This window comes from Antedon bifida, chromosome 3, assembly GCF_963402885.1.
Source record: "Antedon bifida chromosome 3, ecAntBifi1.1, whole genome shotgun sequence".
Taxonomy (NCBI): domain Eukaryota; kingdom Metazoa; phylum Echinodermata; class Crinoidea; order Comatulida; family Antedonidae; genus Antedon; species Antedon bifida.
The window spans coordinates 28,759,444-28,787,119 of record NC_136228.1 but is presented as its reverse complement, the minus strand read 5'-3'; the positions used below and the strand labels follow the sequence as shown (position 1 = coordinate 28,787,119).

The 27,676-nt window shown below is 34.6% G+C and overlaps 2 protein-coding genes across 2 annotated transcripts in view; one reads left to right on the top strand and one right to left on the bottom strand.

The window, feature by feature from the left end:
* LOC144836932 (DNA repair protein SWI5 homolog) overlaps positions 1 to 3,478 on the bottom strand; it is a 42,514-nt gene extending 39,036 nt beyond the window's left edge. Inside the window, exon 1 of the mRNA XM_078691877.1 lies at positions 3,259 to 3,478. Within this exon, the coding sequence (XP_078548003.1) occupies positions 3,259 to 3,335 (77 nt within the window). The 5' untranslated portion in view covers positions 3,336 to 3,478. The remainder of the gene's footprint in view (positions 1 to 3,258) is intronic.
* The window catches only part of LOC144836908 (melatonin receptor type 1B-B-like), a 304,056-nt gene extending 286,893 nt beyond the window's left edge, over positions 1 to 17,163 (top strand). The window contains exon 3 of the transcript XR_013611408.1: positions 17,151 to 17,163. The gene's annotated coding sequence lies outside the window, so the exon portion shown is untranslated. The remainder of the gene's footprint in view (positions 1 to 17,150) is intronic.
* Positions 17,164 to 27,676: the final 10,513 nt, after the last annotated feature.

The window sequence follows — 27,676 nt, the reverse complement described above, 5'->3', positions numbered from 1 at the left end:
CTTGTGGATGTCAATACGGTGAAAAGTAAACACGTTTCAACATAGAATGATATTAAATAAAAATAATGTAGACCTCAAGGTCGTTCGATTTTTTTTACTAATGGCTGTTCGGTAAAAATCAATCAAAGCTATTATTTTGCTACTTAATACGCAATATTTTTGCGTCGAAGATTTATTACATCTTTTGCAGTAGTCAAGTGTGGATAAAGGTAGGTAGTAAACAGTATGCTACTAACGCCTGTTTCCCAATTGAACGCAACGCAACGACGTAGGCACAACGCAAGCGAGGTGATCAATCACAAACGACTGTTCGGATGATCAATCGCGTCGTTATTGTCGAATTACTTGCGGCGCGATGACGTACTTGCGTTACGTCTGAGGGGGATCTACGCTTAATAGGTACAAGTTGGCATAATGCATGAGTGTGCAAATCAGATGAAAGTTTATAATAATAGTTTATAATAATAGTATTATTCATATTCACATAATAATAGTATTATTATTCAGTAAACAGGTTTGTCGTTGGACAATCTTTACTTGTGAAGATGCTTCTCAGCTGTAGATAATGTGTTTTTTCATCTCTAAAGCTCTGTCGACACTATCAAACTAGTTTGACCAAAAAGTGTGATGTGCCAAAATATGGTAGTGATATGACTTCATCGTGTCCAGGCCATAAATGAACACATCACACTTTGTCACAGAAAATGTGTAGAACGAGCTTACAATACTGTCAGAATAAAACATTGATAAAGGAGGTAAACATATTTATAGACTTTGTAGATGTGTTGCGTAGAAAATTAGAAAAAGTCTCATGAAGTAGGCTTGTTACAAAGTTGTTGCTTTGAATTTCAACAAGACATTATCTTCTTTTATCTTGCAGATGTTTCTGTTAGTTATGTTAAGTGTTTTTATTCAAGCTTACTTGCCATACGGTACAGTATTGACCACCTGTTGGTAGTAAAATAATATATAAATGATGGATATCAGAGCTCAATATGAGACTCCTTCAAAACAGAAATCCAAGACCACTGCAAAACAGAGATCCGAGACCCATGGTCTCTATCAAGAAATCTCAATAACAGAGACATTATTGCGTTAATAGGGGTCTCCTTTTTCGAGAAGCAAGATTTGCTAGTTTTTCAGATACATATTATATTGATATCTCATGAATTTGTACCGAGCGCTTACAAAACTGTTTCCATCACTGCCTTACGATATTAAATACAGGAATTGTTTCTTATTTGTGTTCCTCAATATCGAATACAACGTGGCTGTCTTTTAATAATTTGTACTGCCAAAATGATTATCAATTATGGCCTAGTCAGGTTAATTCACTATTTATACTTTATCTTTACATTAGGACAACAGATAATTTCGGGACCGGTGGTCGTTATACTTAATACTGCAGCTCCTGTGATAATAAGCCAAGACTCATTCGATGACGTAATAATAACGTCGAAAACAACTACATCGGTCGACACTCCGACAACGTCGAAAACAACTACTTCAGTCGACACCCTGGCAACGTCAAAAACAACTACTTCGGTCGACACCATGACAACGTCGAAAACAACTACTTTGATCGACACCCCGACAACGTCGAAAACATCTACTTTAATCAACACCCTGACAATGTCGAAAACAACTACTTCGGTCGACACCTCGACAACGTCGAAAACAACTACTATGTTCGACACCCTGACAACGTCGAAAACAACTACTTCGGTAGACACCCCGACAACGTCGAAAACAACTACTTCGGTCGACACCCCGACAATGTCGAAAACAACTACTTTGGTCGACACCCTGACAATGTCGAAAACAACTACTTTGGTCGACACCCTGACAACATTAAAAGCGACTACTTCGGACGGCTTGACAACTTCGGTTGGCACAATTAAAACGCCAACGAAAACGACTGTTTCGATGTTCGACACATTGGCAACATCAAAAGTGGCTACTTCGGACGGCTTAACAACAACACCAAAAACGACTACGTCAGTCGATGCATCATTGACAGTCACACCAACCGGTAGAGATACTAACATTAGGCCTGGTAACATTTCCAGTCATGCTCAACGTCGAAGATTATCAGGTGTGTGAATACTTTTTTTATATTGATTCCATTGAAGCATCATCGTCAACATCGCCATTGAACAATATCATCAATTTGGTCTAATAATATGACTTATACTTAACTTACCCAAATTATTAATTTTTTTTGGTTGAATATTTGGTATTTTACTGCAAAATATCTTCCAAAAATAGACTTTGCTGGCTACGACTTAGCATACCTCGTCGGCATTAAGTTTCTTCCTAATAGTGGCCATAAATGCCTGCAAAATACACTCATGTTGTGTTATATAAGGGATTGTGACTGACCAACTTTATACATAGGCCTCCATAGCAATGTATAAAACGCCAAATGTGAAATTATCAGGGGAAAACCTAGGGGGCGAAACTAAATAAGAAAGAAGAAATGTTTAAGAAAAAATTCATCTGACTGTTGAACATTATATCTAGTTAAACCCGTCTTTTATTAGGCGTCAGGTTATACGCGTGCGTAATCAAGTTTCCATTTTTCAAATACCCTTTTCCATTTTTCAAATCGCCTTTTTCATTTTTAAAATCCCTTTTTCCAACAGTCAAACAATTCGTCTGACTGGGTTAATGTTCTATTGAACATAGTATCTCTAGTTATACCTGTCTTACATTAGGCGAAATTGTTCCTGGGAATCGAGTGCGTCAGCTTATACGCAGCATAATCATTTTTCCATTTTCGAAATCCCTTTCTCCAAAAGTCAAAAAATGTATCTGACTGTGTTAATGTTAAATTGAACATAGTATCTCTAGTTGTTAAACTTGCCTTTCATTAAGGGAATCTCAGATACTCGCCTTTGTGGTGAATTGGGTAGCACGAATGTTTGTATTGTATAGTGGAAACACAATAATAACATAATCATCAACAACAAAAACTAACATTTGTATGCAAATGCTTCGTCGATAATCTAACAATGCTATGCACAGAAAGGCAACATATCTAATCTTACAATATCGATTGAGGGAAATTTGTGATATCTTGTTCAGATATCAAAAGACAAAAAATTAATTACTGTACAAATATAATATAAGCTTAAACGTTGCTTGATGTGTGAGTGGTTCTCGTTTGATAAACGGAATAAATGTCCGTAAGTCAGGTTTTTTCACTATGTCTAACTTGATAGTAGTAGTAATTAGATCATAATTAAAACAACTTACATTTTCCATCTTTGCCTTATTCTAGAAAAATCTGTTTGCTCAACCAAGTTGCCTTCTTTTCGAAAGGTCAAGTCCATGCCTCGTGGTCAGTGCCTGTCTATTGAAGAAAAAACAAAAGCAGACCAAGTGTTAGAAGACCGATCAACAAGAAGCATCTTTAATTGCTCACGTGAATGTTTACATAAAAAGAAAAATAACGCTGGCTTTCAAGTGTACAAGTGCACGGCTGGAATGTGCTGCCTTTGTCTCGCCAAAACACAATTCAAAAACGTTAACGAGGTTGGCGCACAACAGCTGCGACAAAATATCCCTCAAGAAGATTGCGATTTGTTTCTAAGGCTGTGTTCAGACATACACTTACACGATTTTACATCATCTGATGTTTACAAATTCTACTGTCCGAACTAATAGAGTATTGGGTATATTTATGCATTTAGGCAACATTTGGCCGAGATGGTTTCAGTCCAGCGGCATTTTTTAATAGTGTAACTTACGCTTACCATGAAGATAAACAGAAAATGTAGTTTAAGTTTTACTAAACTTGAACATGGAAAATGAAAACTTAATATAGGAATATCTTATTATATCCATAAGGGGTTTGAGTGCGTTATAGTTGCAGTTTTATTGACTATCATTCAGTCAATTAAGACAAATAGAGGCGCTTAAAATGTTCGTATATATCACATAACGTGATTTACAGATACATTTTACAATGAATATTTAATATGTCAACATAGTTTTAGATCAATTTAATTATCTTAAATGTAATTTTGTGAAATAAGCGTTGAGTGTAAACAACAGGAAAATATATAGAGGCTATGTTCAGACCCATGGCGTTAGACCGTTTTAGCGTACAACGTTACTAGCAAGGTCACATTACAAACCGCAGAGAAAAAAATGAGGTGTTCAGACCCATAGCGTACGATTATACTTACAACGGAAGTGCGTCATTCAGGTTGTTTCTAGTTGCATATTCATGTGCTCTTACCCACGTGTTTTCATCATTATTTCCACTGTATATAGGCCTAGATCTCAGCCCTACAATTATGACAAAATTTGCCGTAAATAAAACATACCTCAGCATTTATTTAAGAAAAATAGAGTAAAGCCAAATTTCTGTTTCTATTGTTTTTATTTTGTAGTAAAAAACATTTTCCCCAGGTAGGTTCTTGTGTTACGAAAATAAAGCAGGCCTCCTAGGCCTAATGATGAAGAAAAAATTGATTGTGATTGTCTATCCAGTCCAGTCGGTTGAAAATAACCCTTAACTTGCTAATAAAAAATACACAGCTCCCCTTGTTTGTTTACTGAATTGTTTAGGAGTTAGGGGGTTTTCAGCATTAAACTTGTCCAGTCTAGTCTGCGTTGTATATGAATGAGTGACTTGATGTCCCACGCTATTTTTTAGCTTGAATGAAATGCGTGACTGGCTCTAGCTAGGCCTAAAAGCGGACGGGATCGTAGTCCATGTTTAAATACAAGGTGCATTTATTTATGTCATTTGTTAGAAACTATAATGGTAATCAGTTGATAGTAGTTTGTAGCCTTTGTAACAGTTGTATTTGTAGTCTAGAAACCTTGTTTCGCGTCATAACAGGAAACGTTCTGATTGGATACAACGTTGACTTACAGTAGCGTCGTGCGCTAAAACGGTACTATTATTATTATATCAACCGTTTTCCACTACAACGCTACAACCGTTGTACGACACGTTGTACGCTAATCCCCAACTGTTCAGACACACATTCTTTTAGCGTCGTACGCTAAAACGGTCTAACGCCATGGGTCTGAACAGGGCCTTAATACGTAAATGGGGTTTCCTCTGATCCGCCTTCACGCGAGGTAAAAGTGGAGTCTGATTGTCTCTCATCAGTTATGACCAATCAACTATACGTTTAATATTCTATGTTATATATTTACAGGCATACACTTCAAACGACAAGAGATGAGCATAGTGATGTTATCGACCGGTGCTGTAATGGCCTCCATTGAATAGATATTATGCAGTATTCGAATAAAATATCAGTTACTCGAATTATTAATAATGTTTTCATAATTTTAAGAAAGAAATTGTTCAAACGAACGCTCCTTGTGTTTTATTAGATTGAAAATATCTCTGTCATCAAAATGGGCTTGTATTTAATTTCACTTATTACTAATACTGGAAAACATAAAGATCGTTTACACAAACCAATATAGACTTGTATCTATAATTATTCTTTTTACGTCTTGTATTCTCTTACGATGCTTCGATTGTCCGTAACTTGCTCAAGTACAGGTATGACACGCCATGTGTGCCAAAATTCAACTCAATTAATGTTTCCATCATAGTAGTATGCACTGTGCCGGTGTTTTAAGTTTGTCAACTGGTTTGCTATGAATAAGGATAGCTTACTCTAACACGCATGCGCATTAATAATAGGTCACCAACACGAATACCTCAACTGACCATCATTTTCTAGATTTGCACGATCGACGTCACCACAATCACAAATAACCAGTATTTACGCATTAGTTATTCAAAAGTTAATCATAATTATATCAATAGCTTGCACTATAATTAGATACCGTAATGAAATTCTAATAAGCACTTAAATCTTAATTAGCTTAACTTAGATCTGAACATAACAATTTGCCAAAAATACCTCTCACTAACAGGTACATTAGCGCGTGGTTTCTAATGATTTACGCTTCAACGGTAACGTTTTCTTAAACCTTCAAAAGTGACCGCTACAAGAGTCACAGAAATATTAATAATGAGTCTACGGTGTTTACATATATACAATGTTAATTTCTTACACATTCTACTCTCCATGAAATATCCGGTTGGATGCAGTTTAAATCAATAATTTGACCACTATACAATTACAATCGTGTTGTTTCCAATAAGCAGTATAAAAACTTGCACTTCGTATCAAATTATCTAAACACTTATGCCAGTTTTAACTGCTAGTGTGTGCTTTTTGATAACGTGTCCTACGTTTGAATAGCATCTTAGTTTGTGCTCGTTTAGTAATACAAAACGATAGAGAGCTTAATTAAAATACTGGTAATAAATATAGTGGTGTATAATTAAAGTGTAATACACAACGCACGCAAATCACTTCTCACAATATGAGTGTTTAAATAATGAAAATGATGTTGTTGAAGATGAAGACAATACAGTTGATGACGATTTCGATTTACATGATAAAGATGATTGTGATGATAATGATGATGGCGATGATGATGACGATGTTTATCCTGATTGTAAACATGATTTGAAAGTGGATGATTATAGTAGCTTAATATGTTTGATGACGATTTGCATGACGATGATGATGATATTAGAGATGAAGATTGGTGATAATTAATAAATAACAATTATGATGGACTGATAATGAGTAAGAAGTTAGGCATATGATTATAGGGGTTGTTTATAAAAAAACAAAGATAATACGAATTATGTGATAACTTTGTTCGAGCATATTAAGTTGTTATATTTAAATGCAAATTCTTGCCAAGTATTCTTGCAACAAAACAAAGTGCTAATGGTAAATTACATTGGGCTGTAACATAATGAATCGTTCATATAACTGCAATGATACAACATCATTAACTTCAAATTAAACAAAAGTGGATTGATTATATTCGTCCAAATTGATGTTGTTAGTTACCATTACGAGACAATTGATACTGATCAATACATAAAACGAGTATGCAAACTGATACATAAAAAAGGGCATTGAAGCCTCCTGATTTGTCGTCTGAACATTTTGATCAGGTGACTCAATCAATCGGCAAATAAGTGTAGGTCTACGGGAACCAATGTCGCGGCTGCTCTCCAATGCGTACAGCAAGAATGAAGAAACAATGTTTAATCTCAGGATTTGGTCATTCTGGACAATAACGTAGAAAAATGAACACATTTACTTGTCTCTCACGATTTTCTATGTTCAAACATACATTATTAAAATTGATTATTTTTATTCTTATTTGTACGTGTTTTTCAGGTAAGTGTATTCATATAATTTAACATTGCATAAATAGTTTTTAATATCAATTCTACGAGACAGTTTGTATGGTTTTTCCATACAAATATTGTATCAAAGTGACCGGAATTGTTACTACTGGGAAAGTTTTTATTATAAGTGTAGACGATGGTTCTCGGAGTGATAATGACTCGGGTAAAAAGGTTTTAGAAGGACGTTTTCCTTGTACGTTATCTGTCGGTTACCATTATTGAAAATGTTTGACATTCGTAAAACTAAACCTACTCTGTTTCACAGTGTCTTAGATGATTAATAACATTTTAAAGTATATTGTGTATTGTTTGGTAGGGCCATTATAGGGCGGAGGTGGGGAGGCGGAGTTCATTTGAGGGAGGTGCGTATTCGAGGGATATGTTTTTTATTTTTAATAATATGGTAACATTTATAATCAAATAAAATCCTCTAATTATTATTATTCAAAGTGATGTTTTATTGAGGAGGCGTTAATTCAAATAAATACCATCCTAATAATTAATACATTATTTAATTTAAACATCTTTTGAAACTAACTTCCGCGACGGAGTGAGCAGTTTCGGCCCAAGAAGGAAGACGTTTTAGACGGCTTGCACCAAGGGCAGATGTTTCCCGGTCATAACGGGACACAGATAGCCTACATTTATTCCTACCAGCTTACTCAGTAAAGCTATTGGGATTTCACTGGATTTTAAACAAAATGTCTTATCATCAGATCTCTCTATGTAATTTTATAATACTATTCCCCACAATATATTCCGATGCTTTATGGCGTATAATTTGATCTTGTAATTATTATTGTTTAACTACTGTACCTTCACACGCGCGGTCCGATCCGAAAATAAACAAAAAACTAAAATGGCTATAGCCACTAACGGCCAACGTTGAAACCAGGTAGTTGCAAGGTGAACCCGTGAACTCATCGTGAACCCGGGAATTACTTTGACCGCGTACAATTGAAATTGAGTTGAAAATCTACCGATGAAATCAGAATTTTTGTTTTAAAACTCTTTATAATATCTTCCTAAGATAGAAATATGGAACAATATCGTAATAGTGAAAACTAATGTTATCAAATTTACATTTCGCGGTACATCTCAGATAGATCAGGTAGGTATCCAAGGCAGAGATTTGTCCCGAAGTTTTTCCATTGTGCTCGCCTATGTCAGAATTAACCATAATTTATATACAGATTACACTACAATGTGCCAAAGAGGAGCGAATGCATTCCCCAATACATTTTTGGAATATCAATATGTATTACCCATGGTTGCGATGTTATGTATTAGGCAAGTAGTATTATTTACCTTTTAAAGTGCGGTAAATATAAGTTAAAATAAGTTATTATAAAGAGGACTTCGAAAAACGAAAAAATGACATAAAAAAAACATGGAGTGATATAAATGCTATTCTAGGAAGAAATAAAAAATCGAAAATCCCAGCAAAAGTGACATATCGTTCTGAAACATTTGAAACTCCCACTGATAAAGCGGAAGTCATACATTCTTATTTTAATAGTATTAGTAAAGAAATAGCAGAAAAGGCAGATGAAAATTACCCACATGTAAATCCAATAGACTACATGAATAATCATAGCATACAAAACTCCATGTTCTGTACTCCGTTAACAGAGTATGACGTCAAAACATACCTATCGGACCTGAACACAAGCAAGTCACCAGGCCATGATGATATCGGGGCAAAATACATAAATAAAAATGCTGATATATTAACTAAACCTGTTACGTATTTAGTCAATCTATCACTTAGTACAGGAGTCTTTCCAAATAAACTTAAATTGGTAAAAACTATACCGGTAGGCCTATATAAGAGTGGCGTTAGAGACGATATACGAAATTATAGGCCTACATCCATACTATCTTGTATGTCAAAGGTGTTCATGTACAAACATTGTCATTCCTAAATAAGTACAAAATCCTTAACGACAGACAAAACGGATTTAGAAAGGGCACTCGACAAACCACGCCCTCTTGCAGACAATTGAGAAAATATCAATGGCAATTGACAATAAACAGTTTGTTTATGACGTCTTTCTCGACCTATCTAAGGCCTTTGATTCGATAGACCACAACATACTTACTAAAAAATTACCCTATTTTGGGATCAGAATACATAAATGGTTCTGCAGTTATCTAAGCGAACGAGAACAATTTTATTGACGGTATAAATTCCGACAAAAGTTGATAAAATATGGTGTCCCTCAAGGATCAATCTTGGGTCCGCTATTATTCCTAATGTTTGTAAATGATATGCCATCAGTGTGTACCAGTACACAACTAATAATGTTTGCCGATGACACAAGTGTTTTCTTACAACACAACAATGTAAACGAAGCTATTGATATTATGAATAATGAATTAAGAAAATTAACTTTGTGGATTAAGGCAAACAAACTTACCATCAATACTAAAAAGACCAACATTTTTAGGAGTCATACTTAATGAAAAAATAAATTTCTTACAGCATATTAATGTAATCACTAGCAAAATTTCTGCCATTATTGGAGCTATGAATCTCTTAAAATCCATACAACCATATGAAATATTTCTCATTATTTATAAATCCCTTATCCTTCTCATCATTACATATGGCATTACTGTGTGGGGTACTGGTAGCATAACTAATTTAAATATAATTCACGTTTTACAAAAAAGGCCCTCCGAATAATATGTAAAGTCCACTACCTACATCTATCTTCTCTACCTATCTTCTCCATTATTAAATTGGGCGACTTTTGGTAAATGTTTCATATTGTGAACTTTACAGTACCATGTTTTGTCCCAGTCTATTTCATTTTTACCTAACTCAACTTCCCACTTTGCTTGTATATTGGGGATTTTAGCAACCTTGCTAACAAGAAGGGTATAATGAAAAGATGCCTTGAATTTTTTATGAAATACGGTTTCTTTGACTTGCAGGTTAATTTGATTGTTTTCTATTGAATTAAAGATGATTTCTTTCCACAAACATGGAATTGAATACAAGAGCGCAAAATATTCGATAAGTCCTTTTTGTTTATTGCTTAAAATAGGTATCACTTCATCTGAAGTTAGAAATCTGTTATTAACGATAATGTCACATACCGATTTGTATTTGGAATGTAACCATATTTTAAAATAAAGAGATTTTCCACTTGCGGAAATTATATATTTATTTTCCCAAAGTGGTTGTTTTAAAATGTCTTCTATATTTTGTGGAACTACACTAACAATATTATTCAACTTAACCGCTGATTTTAACATTGATACATAAAAATCAGGCATTCTATTCAAGTCAATATGATCTTCAAAGTTAAGCTGAGTAGCACCTATAGTGTATTCTATTGGATACATAAAATATTTCGGAATATTTTTCCATTTTCCTGGATCGGGACTGAGTAATCTTTTTATCCATGTTAGTTTTAATGAATCTATTACGGAGTTGAAATTTATCATATTCAAGCCACCTTCGCATGCTTTTTTAAAAAGAACAAGTCTTTTAATTTTTTCACGTTGACCATTCCACAGAAAATTATAAAGTATTTTTTCAACAAGTGGAATTATATGTAAGGGTACGTTAATTATGCTTGCGTTATAAATCAATTTAGAGATTGCAAGCGTTTTGATGATTGTTATTCTTCCAAAGAAAGTTAGATTTCTTTTTTTCCATAACTGAAGAACGTTTTGTAGTTCCATAACTTTTTCGTTTTTTTTAATACATATATCTTTATCATAGCCTACGTATATTCCTAAAAACTTGATTGGTTCTTGTGTCCGTTATTTGTCACCATACATTTTGTATTAGTGTATATTAAATTTATCCAATTAATAAATGATTTCCTAAAGCCAAACTTGTTTAGGGCTTTGAACATAAAATTTCTATCAAGCGAGTCAAAGGCTTTCGCAAGGTCTAGAAAGATTATAGCACCAGCTTTATTATTATTTTCTGTGTAGGATAGAATATCTTCTACAAGCCTTACATTTTCACCTCAAAATCTTTTATTGATATAACCTTTTTGGTCATCATTGACTATGGTGAATATCACTTTTTTGCATTCTACATGAGAGAACGTGTGTCATAATTTTATAGTCCACAATTAGTAATGTGATTGGTCTCCAGTTTTCAAGTTTTTCTCGTTGTCCGTTTTTAAATATTAAATGTATTATTCCCGTTCTTTGGGTGCTAGTTAATTCATTGTTGTTATAACAATAATTTAATGCGTCGCATAGGCAATATTTAATGTCTTCCCAAAAACGCATGCTGAAAATAGCTGCTGTGAATTCTTCAATTGTCAGAAGTCCTTCACACATAAGACTGTTTTCATCAGAAAGTTTATTTACTTTTACTTTTTTCAAGTACTCATCTGCATTGTGTTCGGGACAATTTGTGTTTGCATACAGGTTTTTGTAGTAATTTTTTTGTTCTATTAGGATTTCTTCACTATCCGTTTACCATTATTTTTAATAATAGATGTTATATGATTACGATTCGCATTGCTTTTTTCTAGCCCTAAAAATAATTTACTATTTTTTTCTCCTTGTTCAAACCATTGTACTCTAGATCAAATTTTTGCGCCTTGAGCTTCAATTAAGTAAATGTTATCTAGGTCGTTTATTTTTTGTTTTAATTGTTTGTCAACATTCTCGCTATAGCAAATGTCTAAACAGTTAGTGAGGTCATTGACTTCTTTTGTTAACATTTTTTTTGTTTGTGTTTCTTTCTTTTTTTTTCTTGCACAGTATTTCATTGTAAATTCCTTTATTTTCACTTTAAGGTACTCCTATCTTGCAGTACTATAAAAAACTGTTTTTAGTAAATTTCTATTCTTTCATGCATACTATTAAAATAATTTGTTTTATATTTTAAAGGGTGCCACGGTTTTAAAGCTTTGCTTGTTCGTGGTTGCCCTATTCCTTTTCATATTATTAGCATTTGTGTTAAAATTGTTAAGTAAAAAAGACACACAATAAATTATTCTGAATTTAATGTTTTCTTTTCTTTCTCAAATAAATTAAATAGAGGACTTTGTCCTAATAACAGATAACGATGAAGATGTCATTTTCAAAGCGACTATACCAAAAGAGGTGTGTTTACCAAATCTTGAATTTTCTCCCATCGGTAATATAAGCACAGGCTGGGGTGTATCTGTCAAGTATGACCCCATAGACGACCGTCTGTATTGGACGGATGTATCGGATGATGAAGGCATATATCGATCCTATCTGAACGGAACAAATATAGAAAGAATTGTCACTGCTGAGTACGGTGAGAATAGTATAATAAATATAAAAATACAAGTCTCCCTCCAATTAAAGACCACTTGAGGACCAGAGTTTCAATGGTCCAATTGTTTTATGTGGTCTTTAATTAGGATCAATCCTATCAAAGTTTATGTAAGTTGTAATCAGGCTGCTTTGTCTACCCTTCTATCCATTTTGTGCGTATTTGTCTGGTTTTCAATGACTGTTCTACCTACAAATGCATTCAGTATAACAGTTCTATAATGGTCTATAATTGGAGGGATATTTGAAAGGGAAATGGTAAATTGGGTCCACTCAAACCGTGGTCTTTGTTCTTATTAGTGGGAATTTTTGGAGGGGGCAACTAATGGTAAAAGATAGATCGTTCGGGATCGCAGTGCAACGAAAGAGTCTTGGAGGGAGACCTGTATTGATTGTTCCTGTATTGATTGTTCTCTCGTATACCTTATGTTCATTTTTTTGTATATATGTCTAAGAATATTTGTTCTTCTTTTCGCCAAAACATTCTGTCACTCTTTCATTACTTCTTGGCAGTTTAAAAACTTCCTCCTCACATAATTTTTCTTTTATAATACCTTCCTCGTGTGGTTAGTTTTCTACATCTTCTATACACATTCAACAATGCACAAGACGGACAAACAAAACGTCTTGTTTGGCCTCGTATCACCCGTAATATAATAGCCATGTCGAAGAGATATCGGCATCAAAATTCACGCTAACGTGGAGAATTGTTTTTAATTGTATTTAAACTTTATTAAAGTATTATAACATCCCTCTTTAAATTAGAAATTCGCTCAATGACACTGGACACGGTTAATCGAAAGATTTACTATGTCAATATTGTGGAAGGATCACTTTTGAAGGCAAACTTAGACGGCTCCGGGGGTGAAACAATTAAGGCGTCTATTGCAACACAAACGTCCCAGACCAGAGGTTTAGTCATCAGTGTGGATCATGAGTAATTATACTGAATTATTTTATCTTATCCAATAAAATTAGGCAACATCGCCTGAGAGCCGCTCTAACCGTAAGGTGATACAGGCGCCACATATGATACATACTGTACAACAATTTGCCTATTATACTAAACATATACTCGAAGAGAATATGGGATCGTCTCCAGGTTTGTTGATCTAGGTAGGAGCTGCACTGCCGACTTCCATGGGGCCGCGGAGGGTTATGGTCCTATTTTCTATTTCCAGTTAAGCATGAGGACGATAATAAATACTTTTAAATTTAGGCCTACACCTTTTTTGTTATCATTCATTAAGTTCAGGCAAAAGAATGATAAATTTACCGCGTTTGTCTTATATGTTTCTACTTTTTTTCAGCCTGTGTTTTTATGGAAAAAAATTTAAAGTAATCCGTTTTCAGTTGTCTTCACCGGGCAATGAAATACAGTACAACACGACAGACTGGGTTTCTGCTATCGCTGTCGATTTTACAGGTTTTAGTTGTTTTTTTTTGTTAATAGAAGGGGAAAAGATAACTGAGATCAGCTCAATTTGAACACGAAACTATTGGGAATGTTTGACATTAAAGCTTGGTTCCCACTAGCACGCACAGCAAGGACGAAAGTTGCAACGCAAGCAAATTAAACAATAACAAGCGATGGATTATTCGAACTGTCGCTTGTGATTTGTCAATTCACTTGGGTTGTGATTACGACCTTGCGTTGCGTCGTAGTGGGAAGAATTAACTTACCTAACACACAACGGTCGGTCTATCCTCTAAATCGATCGTTGTTTTCATACAACCGGTTCTTCGTCAGAATTTGTCAAAAAAGTTTATTACTGAGAAAGAAAAACAAATTAGACAAATAAACAAGTTCTGTTATTAATAGTTAGATAGAATCCTGATAATAGTTTTTTATTATCAGGATTATTTCACAAGCAAGTTCGAAAATAATAGACTATAATCTTTCGTTAATTTCAAATTCTCGTCGTTGGTGTTGCCAGATGGGCCTAATATTAGTCCCCTTCTTTAGAACACCCCTATTCATGGGACACCTCTATTAATAAAACATTTTCCCACGAAACGGGAGGTAATATAGTTAATTAATCCGACTCCATATCAACACGAGAGAATTATTTTCATTCATATCGTTATTATTACAAAAATGGAAATCATAAATAATTAATATAATAATTAAGATACTTATGTTAGGTCCTAAAGGTGTCCTTTAATTAGAGGTCCACAATACTTCCCTTACGTCGTTACAACTTTAAAAGAAAATGAATTCATTCCTGATTTTTCTTTTTTAAAGCTGAAAGGGTTTATTGGAGCGACAAAGGGGAAGGTGATATAAAGATAGCGGCTCTGAATTTTACAAATGTTCAACAACTTGTGAATTTTCCACCATGTGGAGCAGCTCGAGATATAACTCTTTATACAAATAGTGTCTATTGGATATGCAGAAATGACGGTCTTTATCGAGCCGATAAAGAAACGGGGAGCAATATTGAGACACTCAGTGATACATTCGTTAATCCATTTGGAATGTTCATATATGACGGTAAGCCATTATATTATTTTACGTAAATAAAAAAAAACGATCACAAATATTAGAGTTCTAGATTTCTCATTCATTGTAACTAATCACAAAATGTGCACAAATCGGTTATTTTTACGAATATTAAGCCACAACTCAAACAAAAATAAAGGCCAATTTACATAGACGAGCGGCAAAGTGTGCAAATGCTTGCGAGAGGAGGTAAATACGGTACCTTTATAGAGAGGTGGTAGGTGGTCACTGAAGAGGATGGTCGCGTACTATGGATGGGGTCACTTTTGGGAAGTAGCCGCTTACAAGATGGCCGTAAAGAGATGAATTTGCACAAATTTAGATAAAAATATATAAGTCTACATCTTCTGGCGACAATAACTACATTACCTGTGAGGCAATTGTCGTTACTATAAATTAGCTTTCGACCGTGCTATGTTTATTACCATCTAATCTGTCCCTACTCAAAACCCAAATTTGCAATATCGTTATCATAATCGTCCAGAAGCAGGGCGAATTAACCACCGACTCGTGTTGAAAATGCATAAAAATATGTATTTCGAGTTTATTACATTGCATAAGTGAATAACATGGTAACAAATCAATTTTTCAATCCAACAGATCCATTGTGGGATACATTCGAGCTTATGTGTACAACAATTACAGGTTAGAGATCCATTTTGATGAGCAAATAAAATAAATTGAAAAAAAAATAAACCTACACCTTTAGAGTGTTTATGAACATCATGTGATAATCAGAAATTGTGTATAAACAACAGTAATGCTAAAGAATATGCCTAATGAAACGTTGATTTTTTGAAACATCATTCTCATAACGTACAATTCCTTTTTACTGTAGTAACAACAGATGTAACCACTGACATAACAATAGATACAATAACAGAACAAATTACAGATGTAACAACGGACATAACAACATATGCAACAACGGAAATAACAACAGATGCAACAGCGGACACAACAACAGATGCAACAACAGACATAACAACGGACACAACTACAGATGCAACAACGTACACAACAACAGATGCAACAACGGACACAACTACAGATGCAACAACGTACACAACAACAGACACAACAACGGACACAACTACAGATGCAACAACGTACACAACAACAGATGCAACAACGTACACAACAACAGATGCAACAACGGACACAACAACAGATGTAACAACGTACACAACAACAGATGCAACAACGTACACAACAACAGAAACAACAATGGACACAACAACAGACACAACAACCGATGTAACAACAGATGTAACAACGGACACAACAACATACATAACGACCGATGGAACAACGGACACAACAACAGATGCAACAACGTACACAACAACAGATGCAACAACAGACACAACAACAGATACAGCAACAGACACAACAACGGACACAACTACAGATGCAACAACGTACACAACTACAGATGTAACAACGGACACAACAACCGCTGTAACAACGGACACAACCATAGATGCAACAACAGACACAACAACGGACACAACTACAGATGCAACAACGTACACAACAACAGATGCAACAACGGACACAACAACAGAAGCAACAATGGACACAACAACAGACACAACAACAGCAGATGTAACAACGGACACAACAAGGGAAACAACTACAGATGCAACAACGGACACAACAACCGCTGTAACAACGGACACAACCATAGATGCAACAACAGACACAACAACGGACACAACTACAGATGCAACAACGTACACAACAACAGATGCAACAACGGACACAACAACAGAAGCAACAATGGACACAACAACAGACACAACAACAGCAGATGTAACAACGGACACAACAAGGGAAACAACTACAGATGCAACAACGGACACAACAACCGATGTAACAACGGACACAACCATAGATGCAACAGACACAACAATAAACACGATTAATCATGGTAAGCAGTCTGGATTTTACATTATCTTAATGTTCGAACCTAATTACTGTACTGTAAATTTAAGTCACGTTACGAATTCATTTTACAGATTCAACAACAATAAAACGAGGCTGTGTAGCATCAACAATTGGTAATGCATTTTTTATATGCAAATTTATAGGGTTGTTCAGAAAATTACCACCGCACGAATCATTAAATTCACAGATCATTTGCCTTCATCATTGTTTTAATCTTCACCATCATTCTTGTATTCGTTTTCTTTTTTACATCTCGTATTCATTCACTCGTGTATGTTCTTCAATTCACACATTCGTTATTGAAGTATTTTACTTGTTTTGTATGTAGATATCATGTGTTTGTTTGTTTGTAGGCATGTAAACGTCCACAATTTTAGAGTCATCATCATTATTTTTTGTTGCAAATAGGCATATACCAATTCATCATTCCCGTTGATATTCGGGAAAATCGATATATTGGTGACGTCACAAAAACTTAATAAATAAGTGTAGTTACCATTATCTAAGATTTTATAGCCGAAGTCTAGATTGCAAACTCCAATGTTATCGCAGTTCAAAAAGTGATACTTCATGAAGAAGAAACCAACAAGATAGCAGCTGCAATCGACCAATCAGATATGCCCTACGCAGTATACAAATAATGAATGTCTATGACTGTAATGATACAAATAATGAGGTGAATGAGTTGAGTTGATATATAACCTTTCATCTTTCACCAAATGTCATTATTTGTACCATTACACGAATATAAAACATTCATTATTTGTTTTATATAACATCTAAATAGATTCCTGTCATTTGAATCAAATAAAAGGTAGGCCTAGTCAATGCCTACATTTGATTCACAACAACAAACGACAGCAAACGACCAAACAAAGCTAAAAAGCCTAGGCCTAGCCTAATACTAACAGGCCTAGGCCTACTAGGCCTAGCTAGGCCTACTAGGCCTAGCTAGGCCTAGGCTGAAAGACAGCTACGAAACGTCGACAGGCAACTGGAACTTATCTAGGCTAATTATGTTTTAATGTTCCCATTAATTAATCAAAATCCTAAAAACAATCTAAAGTTAATTTAAATGCCTTTTTGATCTAATGCCTTTTTGATCTAAATTAGTACATATATATCTCTCCAAAAATGTACTTCCATCAATAAACCACTCATAACAATAACATTTGAAGTGAGGGTGCAAACCAATAAAACCTGTTAAGATAGCTCTCAGTCTGGTACTTCATTTACTATTTTAAAAGGGTATCCTCAGGCTTTCATCCTCATTTTCATTGTTTATTATAAAGATCTTTGCAACAACAATGACCTTTTTTAAAGGCTTATTTTATCTAATAACAATATAAATGTTATTCCCGGAGTTACGCTGGAAGTCTATAGGTCCTGATATACAGGATCCACCACCGATTAATGTTATCATTAAACCCGTCATGTCAACTGACAAAGCTATCTATATGATTGTCAGTCAGGTCTAGTGATTTAAAATGTCACATCTGTTTTTTATTTAGCTGTACGGGGCTACTTCAGAAAGGTCAGCGTGGATGGACAAGACGTTTGCCTGTTGGATCAAACCATTTCTAGGAAAAACGTTAGTAGCGTTATAGAGTGTGCACTCGTGTGCTTGTCGCATTCATTTTGTAATGGCTTTGTTGTCAGCAATCATCTAAACTTAATATGTTCATTACTGGACAGTACATTTATTCGAAGAAAAGTAACTTCTATAAATTGTACTACGTATAAAAAGTATTTGAATTTTGAACTTTGACTATTGAAACAAAATACAGTTCGAGATGTTATATAGTATGAAGCAGAAAACACGCATGCGCACGTAATGCTACACTTAGTTTATGCACATTTTCAAAATAGTTTGTTTGAGACAAAGTTACGATACCATATGGAAGCTAAGGCGCGAATATGTTTATGATATCCAATTTGCGTTGGTCTATTGTTAAGTATGCCTATATTTATTCTGAATTGTAAATAAATATTGTTGTGTTTTGATAATATATATGTAAACTTTATTTATACACCAGACTGATGCACAGTACAACTCGTTCAATCAACATTGATTGTTTTTATACAAGTTCGTGATATTACAAAAAAATAATCAAACACCATTAAATACGAAAAAAAATTGATAAAGAAAATTACGGCAGAATCCATTCCACATCTGACACCCCTATTTAGGGGACACAATACCGTTACTTCCCGCGTAAACGGGAACCCCTATCCAAGTGTCTCTTTTATAGGGATTCTACTGTTGTACATAATAAATGTTTTTTTGTTTTCATTTTTATCTTAATAATAATAACAAACACATAATACATAAAATTTGACAAATATCAATGCAAAGCTCAACAGAGAGGACAGAGATAGATCTACATTAAAATTGCTCGTAATGAGCGGAGGTGCTCAGATCATACGACTGGTTTAGTTTTTACTTAGCCTACTATAACTGTGAACATTGAACATCATGGTGAAGAGACTTGAACATCAGCAGGCGCTGACTACAACTGTACTATTATGTAAGAGAATATTATGCCAGTGGTTATATTGCGCCACCAGGCATGCCAATATAGTCAGGTCGCTTAGGTTCTATTATTGGCCATATTGTGCACTTTGTGACAAAAGCACCAAACTTGGCAGAAACCTTCTTTAAAATGACGTCATTAAATTGTTCGAATTTTTGGGCACCCCTTCTAGAATTGTTAGTTAGGTCCTAAAGAAGGTTTCTGACAAGTTGGTGCTCACAAAAAAGTGCTAAGCGACCTGACTAATAGCGCCGCCAGGTATGAAAAATACAAAACAGAGTAAACGAACTAGATGATGGATTGGGTGCCGGTGCGATAGATCATACAGCAAACAAATCCTTTTGCTTGTTTAGGTTTAAAAGAAGGTATAGGTAATATAATATTGATAAGATAAAAACAGTTGTTGTCAACTAAATAATTAAAGCATGACAGCAAACAAAACTAACTAATTTTTTTTCTTGTTTTGAAATAACAGATGAATCATATAAATCAGAGTGGTCAAATAATATAATGCAAAAAACCTCATTAAATTTATACTCAAAATTGAAACCTTTCCCTAATTTAGAAAAATATTTACTTGATAAAACACATTTTTATGAGACAAGTCTGAAATTTAAATTAAGATCTAACACTCTACCTTTAGATTGTAAAACTTATAAATGGTCCAATGATGTGTCCGGTCTTTGTACTTTATGTGGGAATGGTGAAATTGAAGACATTAAACATTTTTTATTAAACTGTAAAGCATTTGATAATATTAGAATGAAAGAATTATCCATTCTACAAAATAATCTTGTGCTCTGTAATGATTATGACACATGGAATCGTTACACAACAGCCAGTGCTGATGATAAATTACAGTATATTTTAGGTGGAGATTCTATCGCGATTTGTAAAGAATCTGAGACCTTTTTTGATTTGTTTTGTAAACAATACACAAGAGCTGCATGGGAGAAACGGTCAGAACTTAAATCTCCCAATATATAGATTGTTTTTCTTTTGTATTGTTGCTTTTATATATGATTTGTAAATATTATACACCTGTGATAACAACTATAGGTCTTCAGTACCTGATGTTGAAACACAATGGTTTGTAATGTAAACTCTTTACTATATATTTTATGTTTATTTTTATATACCTTTTTAAATTATCAACTCAAACCTATGATACTGTAGGACAATTTAATACAGTACCTGTATTACCATGTTGATAATGATTTTTCTTTTATATTTTTGCAAATAGTTTAAGAACCTGTATCCGTCATATTATGTATTGTTTTGATGTATTATGTTAATTTGGATGCACCACTTCTGTGTGTGCCACCGATGCAAAGGTGTCATTTCCTAATAAATTATTATTATTATTATTAGATGAAAAATAAGATGAAGATAATAGTCAAGGACTTGGGTTAGATTTGTATGTATTTAATTTAGGAAACTGTACAAAAGTACTCTAGCCTACTACTAGGCCTAGCTAGACCTCATACTAGGCTTGGAAATTAGTAATTACTAACTATAGCCTATGCCGCTAGTAGCACTAGGCTAGCCTAGTAGTAGTAGTATAGTAGTACTAAAAGGTAGGCCTAGCCTCTATCTACTAGGCTAGACTCTAGGCTAGACTAGAGAGGCTTTCAACCTAGGTAGGGCCTTGAAGCAGGCCTAAATACTAGATAGGTAGCCTAGCTAAACTAGGTCTAAGCGAACCTATGAATAACAGACAATTTTATTCTTAGCCCAAGGTAATTAGGCGCTATAACTAGCCTACCTAGTAGATTAAGTAGGCCATCACAGTTATACTAGCTAGGGAAGTTATGGACGTGTTGACTTGATGTCATCGAATCTTTTTCCAGGTAATCAACTCCTTGTTGCAGTCAAGACGGCTTTTTTAGATAGTTACAACAATCCTGATGAGGCATGGTACCAGATGGTTATGGAAGCGCGTGTTATGAAGTTTGTATACGATCTACCTTCTGTTCCTCAAGTCTTTGGCGTTTTTCGCCATGATCAAGTATGCTGTATGGTGCAGGAGTTTATTGGAAACACTCGCAACATGTCCAGTATATATTTGTAATTGTTTTTCTTTTCATGTACGACGGAAACTACGACAACTCATCACCAAGGAATAATGCAAGATAATGTTCTCAACATTTTAGGTAAAAACAGGTATGTATGTATGTATAAAAGATGTAAAAATAAAAAAAATAAAAAAGAACTTGAGCATTGTTCCATTGCATGAGATATCTTAAACAGCCAGTGTAGGCCTAGGTTCGTATCCAATAGGTTATTTCCATACAAAGTTTACATTACAGAATTTAGAATAATTTATATACAGATCTGCTTGTAAATTTCAATGTTATCAACTATAAAAAAAAGTGGAGTTTGATTGTCTCTCATCAGTTCTGACCGATCAATTACTATACGTTTAATATTCTATGTTATATATGTACAGACATACACTTCAATTGACAAGAGACGAGCATAGTGATGTTATCGACCGGTGCTGTAACAGTCTCTATTGGATAGATATTATGCAGTATTCGAATAAAATATCAGTTTCATAATTTTAAGAAAGAAATTGTTCAAAACCAACGCTCCTTGTGTTTTATTAGATTGAAAATATCTCTGTCATCAACATGGGCTTGTATTAAATTTCCACCTCAAAGATTATCTTACTTATTACTAATACTGGAAAACATATAGATTGTTTACACAAACCAATTATAGACTTGCATCTATAGTTATTCTTTTTACGTTTTGTATTTTACGATACTTCGATTGTCCGTACCTTGCTCAAGTACAGGTATGACACGCCATGTGTGCCAAAATTCAACTCAATTAATGTTTCCATCATAGCAGTATGCACTGTAACTATTTGCCGGTGTTCTTAGTTTGTCAACTGGTTTGCTATGTGTAAAGATAGCTTACTCTAACACGCATGCGCATTAATAATAGGTCACCAACACGAATCCGTCAACTATATTTCGAGATTTGCACGAGCGACGTAATCACAATCACAAATAACCAGTATTTACGCATCGGTTATTCAAAAGTTAATTATAATTATATCAATAGCTTGCACTATAATTAGATAACGTAATGTAATTCTAATAAGCACTTAAATCTTAATTTAGCTTAACTTAGATCTGAACATAACAATTTGCCAAAAATATCTCTCACTAACAGGTACATTAGCGCATGGTTTCTAATGATTTACGCTTTAACGGTGATGTTTCCTTAAGCCTTCAAAAGTGACCGATACAAGAGTCACAGAAATATTAATAATGAGTCTACGGTGTTTACATATATACAATGTTAATTTCTTACACATTCTACTCTCCATGTAATATCCGGTTGAATAAAGTTTAAATCAATAATTTTACCAGTATACAATTACAATCGTGTTGTTTCCAATAAGCAGTATACAAACTTGCACTTCGTATCAAATTAACTAAACAGTTTTAACTGATATTCTGTGCTTTTTGATAACGTTTCCTACGTTTGAATAGAATCTTAGTTTGTGCTCGTTTAGTAATACAAAACGATAGAGAGCTTAATTAAAATACTGGTAATAAATAATAGTCGTGTATAATTAAAGTGCAATACACAACGCACGCAAATCACTTCTCACAATGATAGTGTTTAAATAATGAAAATGATGTTGTTGAAGATGAAGACAATGAAGTTGATGAAGATTTCGATTTACGTGATAAAGATGATTATGATGATGATGATGGTGATGATATTAGAGATGAGGATTGGTGATAATTAATAAATAATAATTATGATGGCCTGATAATGAGTAAGAAGTTAGGCATATGATTATTATGGGGTTTTTTTTATTATCAAAAAAAAAAGATAATACGAATTATGTGATGCGACTTTGGTCGAGCATAGTAAGTTGTTATATTTAAATGCAAATTTTAGCTGTACATAATGAATCGTTCCTATAACGGCAATGATACAACATCATTAACTTCAAATTAAACAAAACTGGGTTAAATTATATTCGTCCAAATCGATGTTATTAGTTACCTTTACGAGACAATGCTTGATACTGATCAATACATAACACGAGTATGCAAACTGATACATAAACAAGGGCATTGGTGCCTGATTTGTCGTCTGAACATTTTGATCAGGTGACTCAATGAATCGGCAAACAAGTGTAGGCCTACGGGAACCAAACACTGTTGCTGCTCTCAAATGCGTATAGCAAGAATAAAGAAACAATGTTTAATCTCAGGATTTGGTAATTCTGGACAATAACGTGAAAATGAACAGATTTACTTGTCTCTTACGATTGTCTATGTTCAAACTTGCATTATTAAAATTGATTATTTTTATTTTTATTTGTACGTGTTTTTCAGGTGAGTTTATTCATATAGTTTTACATTTAATAAATTGTTTTTAGTATCAATAGGCCTAATACGAGACAGTTTGTACGTTATTTTATACAAATATTGTATGAAAATGACCGGAATTGTACTGGGCTTATTATAATTATTAGGTATTACGCTATAATGTGCCAAAGGGGAGCGAATACACCCACAATACATTTTTTCAGTATCAATATGTATTACCCATGGTTGCGATGTTATGTATTGTCAGGCAAGTAGTGTTTAGCTTTTAAAGTGCGGTAAATACACAGAAATTACTCTGAATATATAAATAAATTACACTTGCTTAGATGCACAATAACTTATTCTGAATATGATTTCTTTTTTTTTCTCTCTCGAATGAATTAAATAGAGGACTTTATCCTAGTAACAGATAACGATGAAGATGTCATTTTCAAAGCGACTATACCAAAAGAGGCGTGTCAACTAAATCTTCAATTTTCTCCCATCGGTAATATAAACACAGGCTGGGGTGTACTTGTCAAGTATGACGCCATAGACGACCGTGTGTATTGGACGGATGTATCGGGTGATGAAGGCATATATCGATCCTATCTTGACGGAACAAATATAGAAAGAATTGTCACTGCTGACGGTGAGAATAGAAGTATATAAATACTAACATGCGGGTTTCCCTTCAATTAAAGACCACGTTTAGGATCATGTGGTCATATTCACCATTCACACTTGGGAAATACTTAAATATTTATTAAGTGAAATCAAGGAAAATATCTCATAGGTGTGATTGGTGAATACGGCCTCTGGTTTCAAATGTCCAATGGTCTTTAATTAGAATCAATCCTACCAAAACTCGGAACAGAAGTGGTCTTAGAATTACCTTATTTAGAGGGATTGTCAGAATGTGTATCTTTTTCCACAAATGATGAGGGTAAATATATTCAGGTTGTACGTTTATGTAAATGTAATCAGGTTGCCTTTATTCATTTGTGTGAAGTATTTGTCTGGTTTTCAAAATTGTTCTACCCACAGATTCATTAATTTTAAAAGTTTATTTTAAAGTCTTCGTTAATTGGGTTCACCCAAACCGTGGTTTAATTACAGTGGTGGGAATGTTTAACTGGAGGAAGCAGCTATTAAATGATATAAGGGTTCTAGGACACCTACCCACTAGACAGTTACCCCCCGGATGTTTACCACCCGGACAACTACCCCCTTAGGACAACTACCCCCCGGACAACTACTCCCCGGACAACTACCCCCTTAGGATAACAACCCCCCGGACAACTACCCTCCGGACAACTACCCCCTTAGGAAAACTACCCCCTTAGGATAACTACCCCCCGGTCAACTACCTATTATACACTGTTGCAGAGTCAGGTTGTTCCTAGGGGGTAATTGTCCGGGGGGTAGTTGTCCAGGGGGTAGTTGTCCTAAGGGGGTTGTTGTCCTAAGGGGGTAGTTGTCCGGGGGGTATTTGTCCGGGGGATAGTTGTCCTAAAGGGGTAGTTGTCCTAAGGGGGTAGTTGTCCAGGTGGTGGTTGTCCGGGGGGTAGTTTTCCGGGGGTAAATGTCCAGGGGGTGAATATCCGGATACGGATATGGTTATGGATATAAGATAGATTATCCGGGGCCGCAGTACAAGGGTCTTGAATTGGAGAGAGATTTTTTTAGGAGGGAGACCTGTATTAATTGTTCTCTCGTCTACCTTTATGTTCATTTGTTTTATATATGTCTAAGAATATTTGTTCTTCCATTACTTCATGGCAGTTTGATCGTTCATCGTTTTAAAATCATGAAATGATCACCTATGATTCGTCAAATTGGCGAATTAAATTCTAGTTTTTATTTAAACTTTATTAAAGTATCATAACATCCCTCTTTAATATAGACATTCGCTCAATGTCACTGGACACGGTTAACCGAAAGATTTACTATGTCAATATTGTGGAAGGATCACTTCTGAAGGCAAACTTAGACGGATCCGGAGGTGAAACAATTAAGGCGTCTATTGCAACACAAACGTCCCGGACCAGAGGTTTAGTCGTCAGTGTGGAACATGAGTAATTATAATACTGAATTATTTTATCTAAAGCACTCTCTACACTATCAAACTTTATGTGACAAAAACGTGTGATGTGCCCAAATAATATGGTAGTGATATGCCCAAATATGGTAGTAATATGACACAATCATGTCCATATGTGGGCACATCACATGTTTTGTCACATACACTTTGATAGTGTAAGACAGAGCTTTATCCAATATGTAAATTAATTCAACAGAATGAGTAGCCGATCGGTACATGTATCACATATGACGCTGTATTATAGGCAACATCGCCTGACGGCCGCTGTAACCGTAAGATGATACAGGCGCCATATATGATACATACTGTACAACAATTTGCCTATTATACTAAACATATTCTCGAAGAGAATATGGGATCGTCTCCAGGTGTGTTGATCTAGGTAGGCGCTGCACTGCCGACTTCCATGGGGCCGCGGAGGGTTATGGTCCTCCTCCAGTTAAACATGGGGACGATAATAAATACTTTTAAATTTAGGCCTACTCCTTTTTTGTTATCATTAATTAAGTTCAGGCAAAAGAATGATAAATTTACTGCGTTTGTCTTATATGTTTCTACTTTTTTTCAGCCTGTGTTTTTATGGAAAAAAATATAAAGTAATCCGTTTTCAGTTGTCTTCACCGGACAATGAAATACAGTACACCACGACAGACTGGGTTTCTGCTATCGCTGTCGATTTTACAGGTTTCAGTTGTTTTTTTTGTTAATAGAAGGGGAAAAGATAACTGAGATCAGCTCAATTTGAACACAAAACTATTGGGAATGTTTAACATTAAAGCTTGGTTCCCACTAGCACGCATAGCAAGGACGAAAGTTGCAACGCAAGCAAATTAAACAATAACAAGCGATGGATTACTCGAACTGTCGCTTGTGATTGGTCAATTCACACTTGCGGTGCGTCCTAGTGTGAACCAAGACATAACGTAGCTAACACACATCGAATGTGTTATTGGTCAATATGACTGTGTAAAATGTAATTATTAACTTTAAAACACGGTCAATTACGATTTGTCAATTGTTTTATTAATAATCAGATATGGTTTTGATTATCAGGATCATTTTTCAAGCAATTTCAAAAATAATGTTTTTAACTATAATTCTCGTTGGTTTTTCCAGATGGGTATTTTTATTTAACATTTTTCCACAAAACGAGGGGCAATATATGTTTTAACACTACGGTGACCCGCTGTTCAGGGGACACCCCTATTAAGGGATGGGAGTGTGCGTTGGTTGATCCAACCCAATAACAATCAACAAATTATTTTATTTATATCGTTATTAATACAAAAATAGAAATTATATCATGATAGTAATTATGATACTTATGTTGGGTCCCAAAGTGGTCTACAAAACTTATGATATGAATTCATATCCAGATTTATTTTTTTTTTAAGCTGAAAGGGTTTATTGGAGCGACAAAGGGCAAAGTCATATAATGATAGCGGCTCTGGATTTTACAAATGTTCAACAATTTGTGAATTTTCCACCATGTGGAGCAGCTCGAGATATAACTCTTTATACAAATAGTGTCTATTGGATATGCAGAAATGACGGTCTTTATCGAGCCGATAAAGAAACGGGGAGCAATATTGAGACACTCAGTGATACATTCGTGAATCCATTTGGAATGTTCATATATGACGGTAAGCCATTATATTATTTTACTTAAATAATAAAAAAAAACGATCACAAATATTAGAG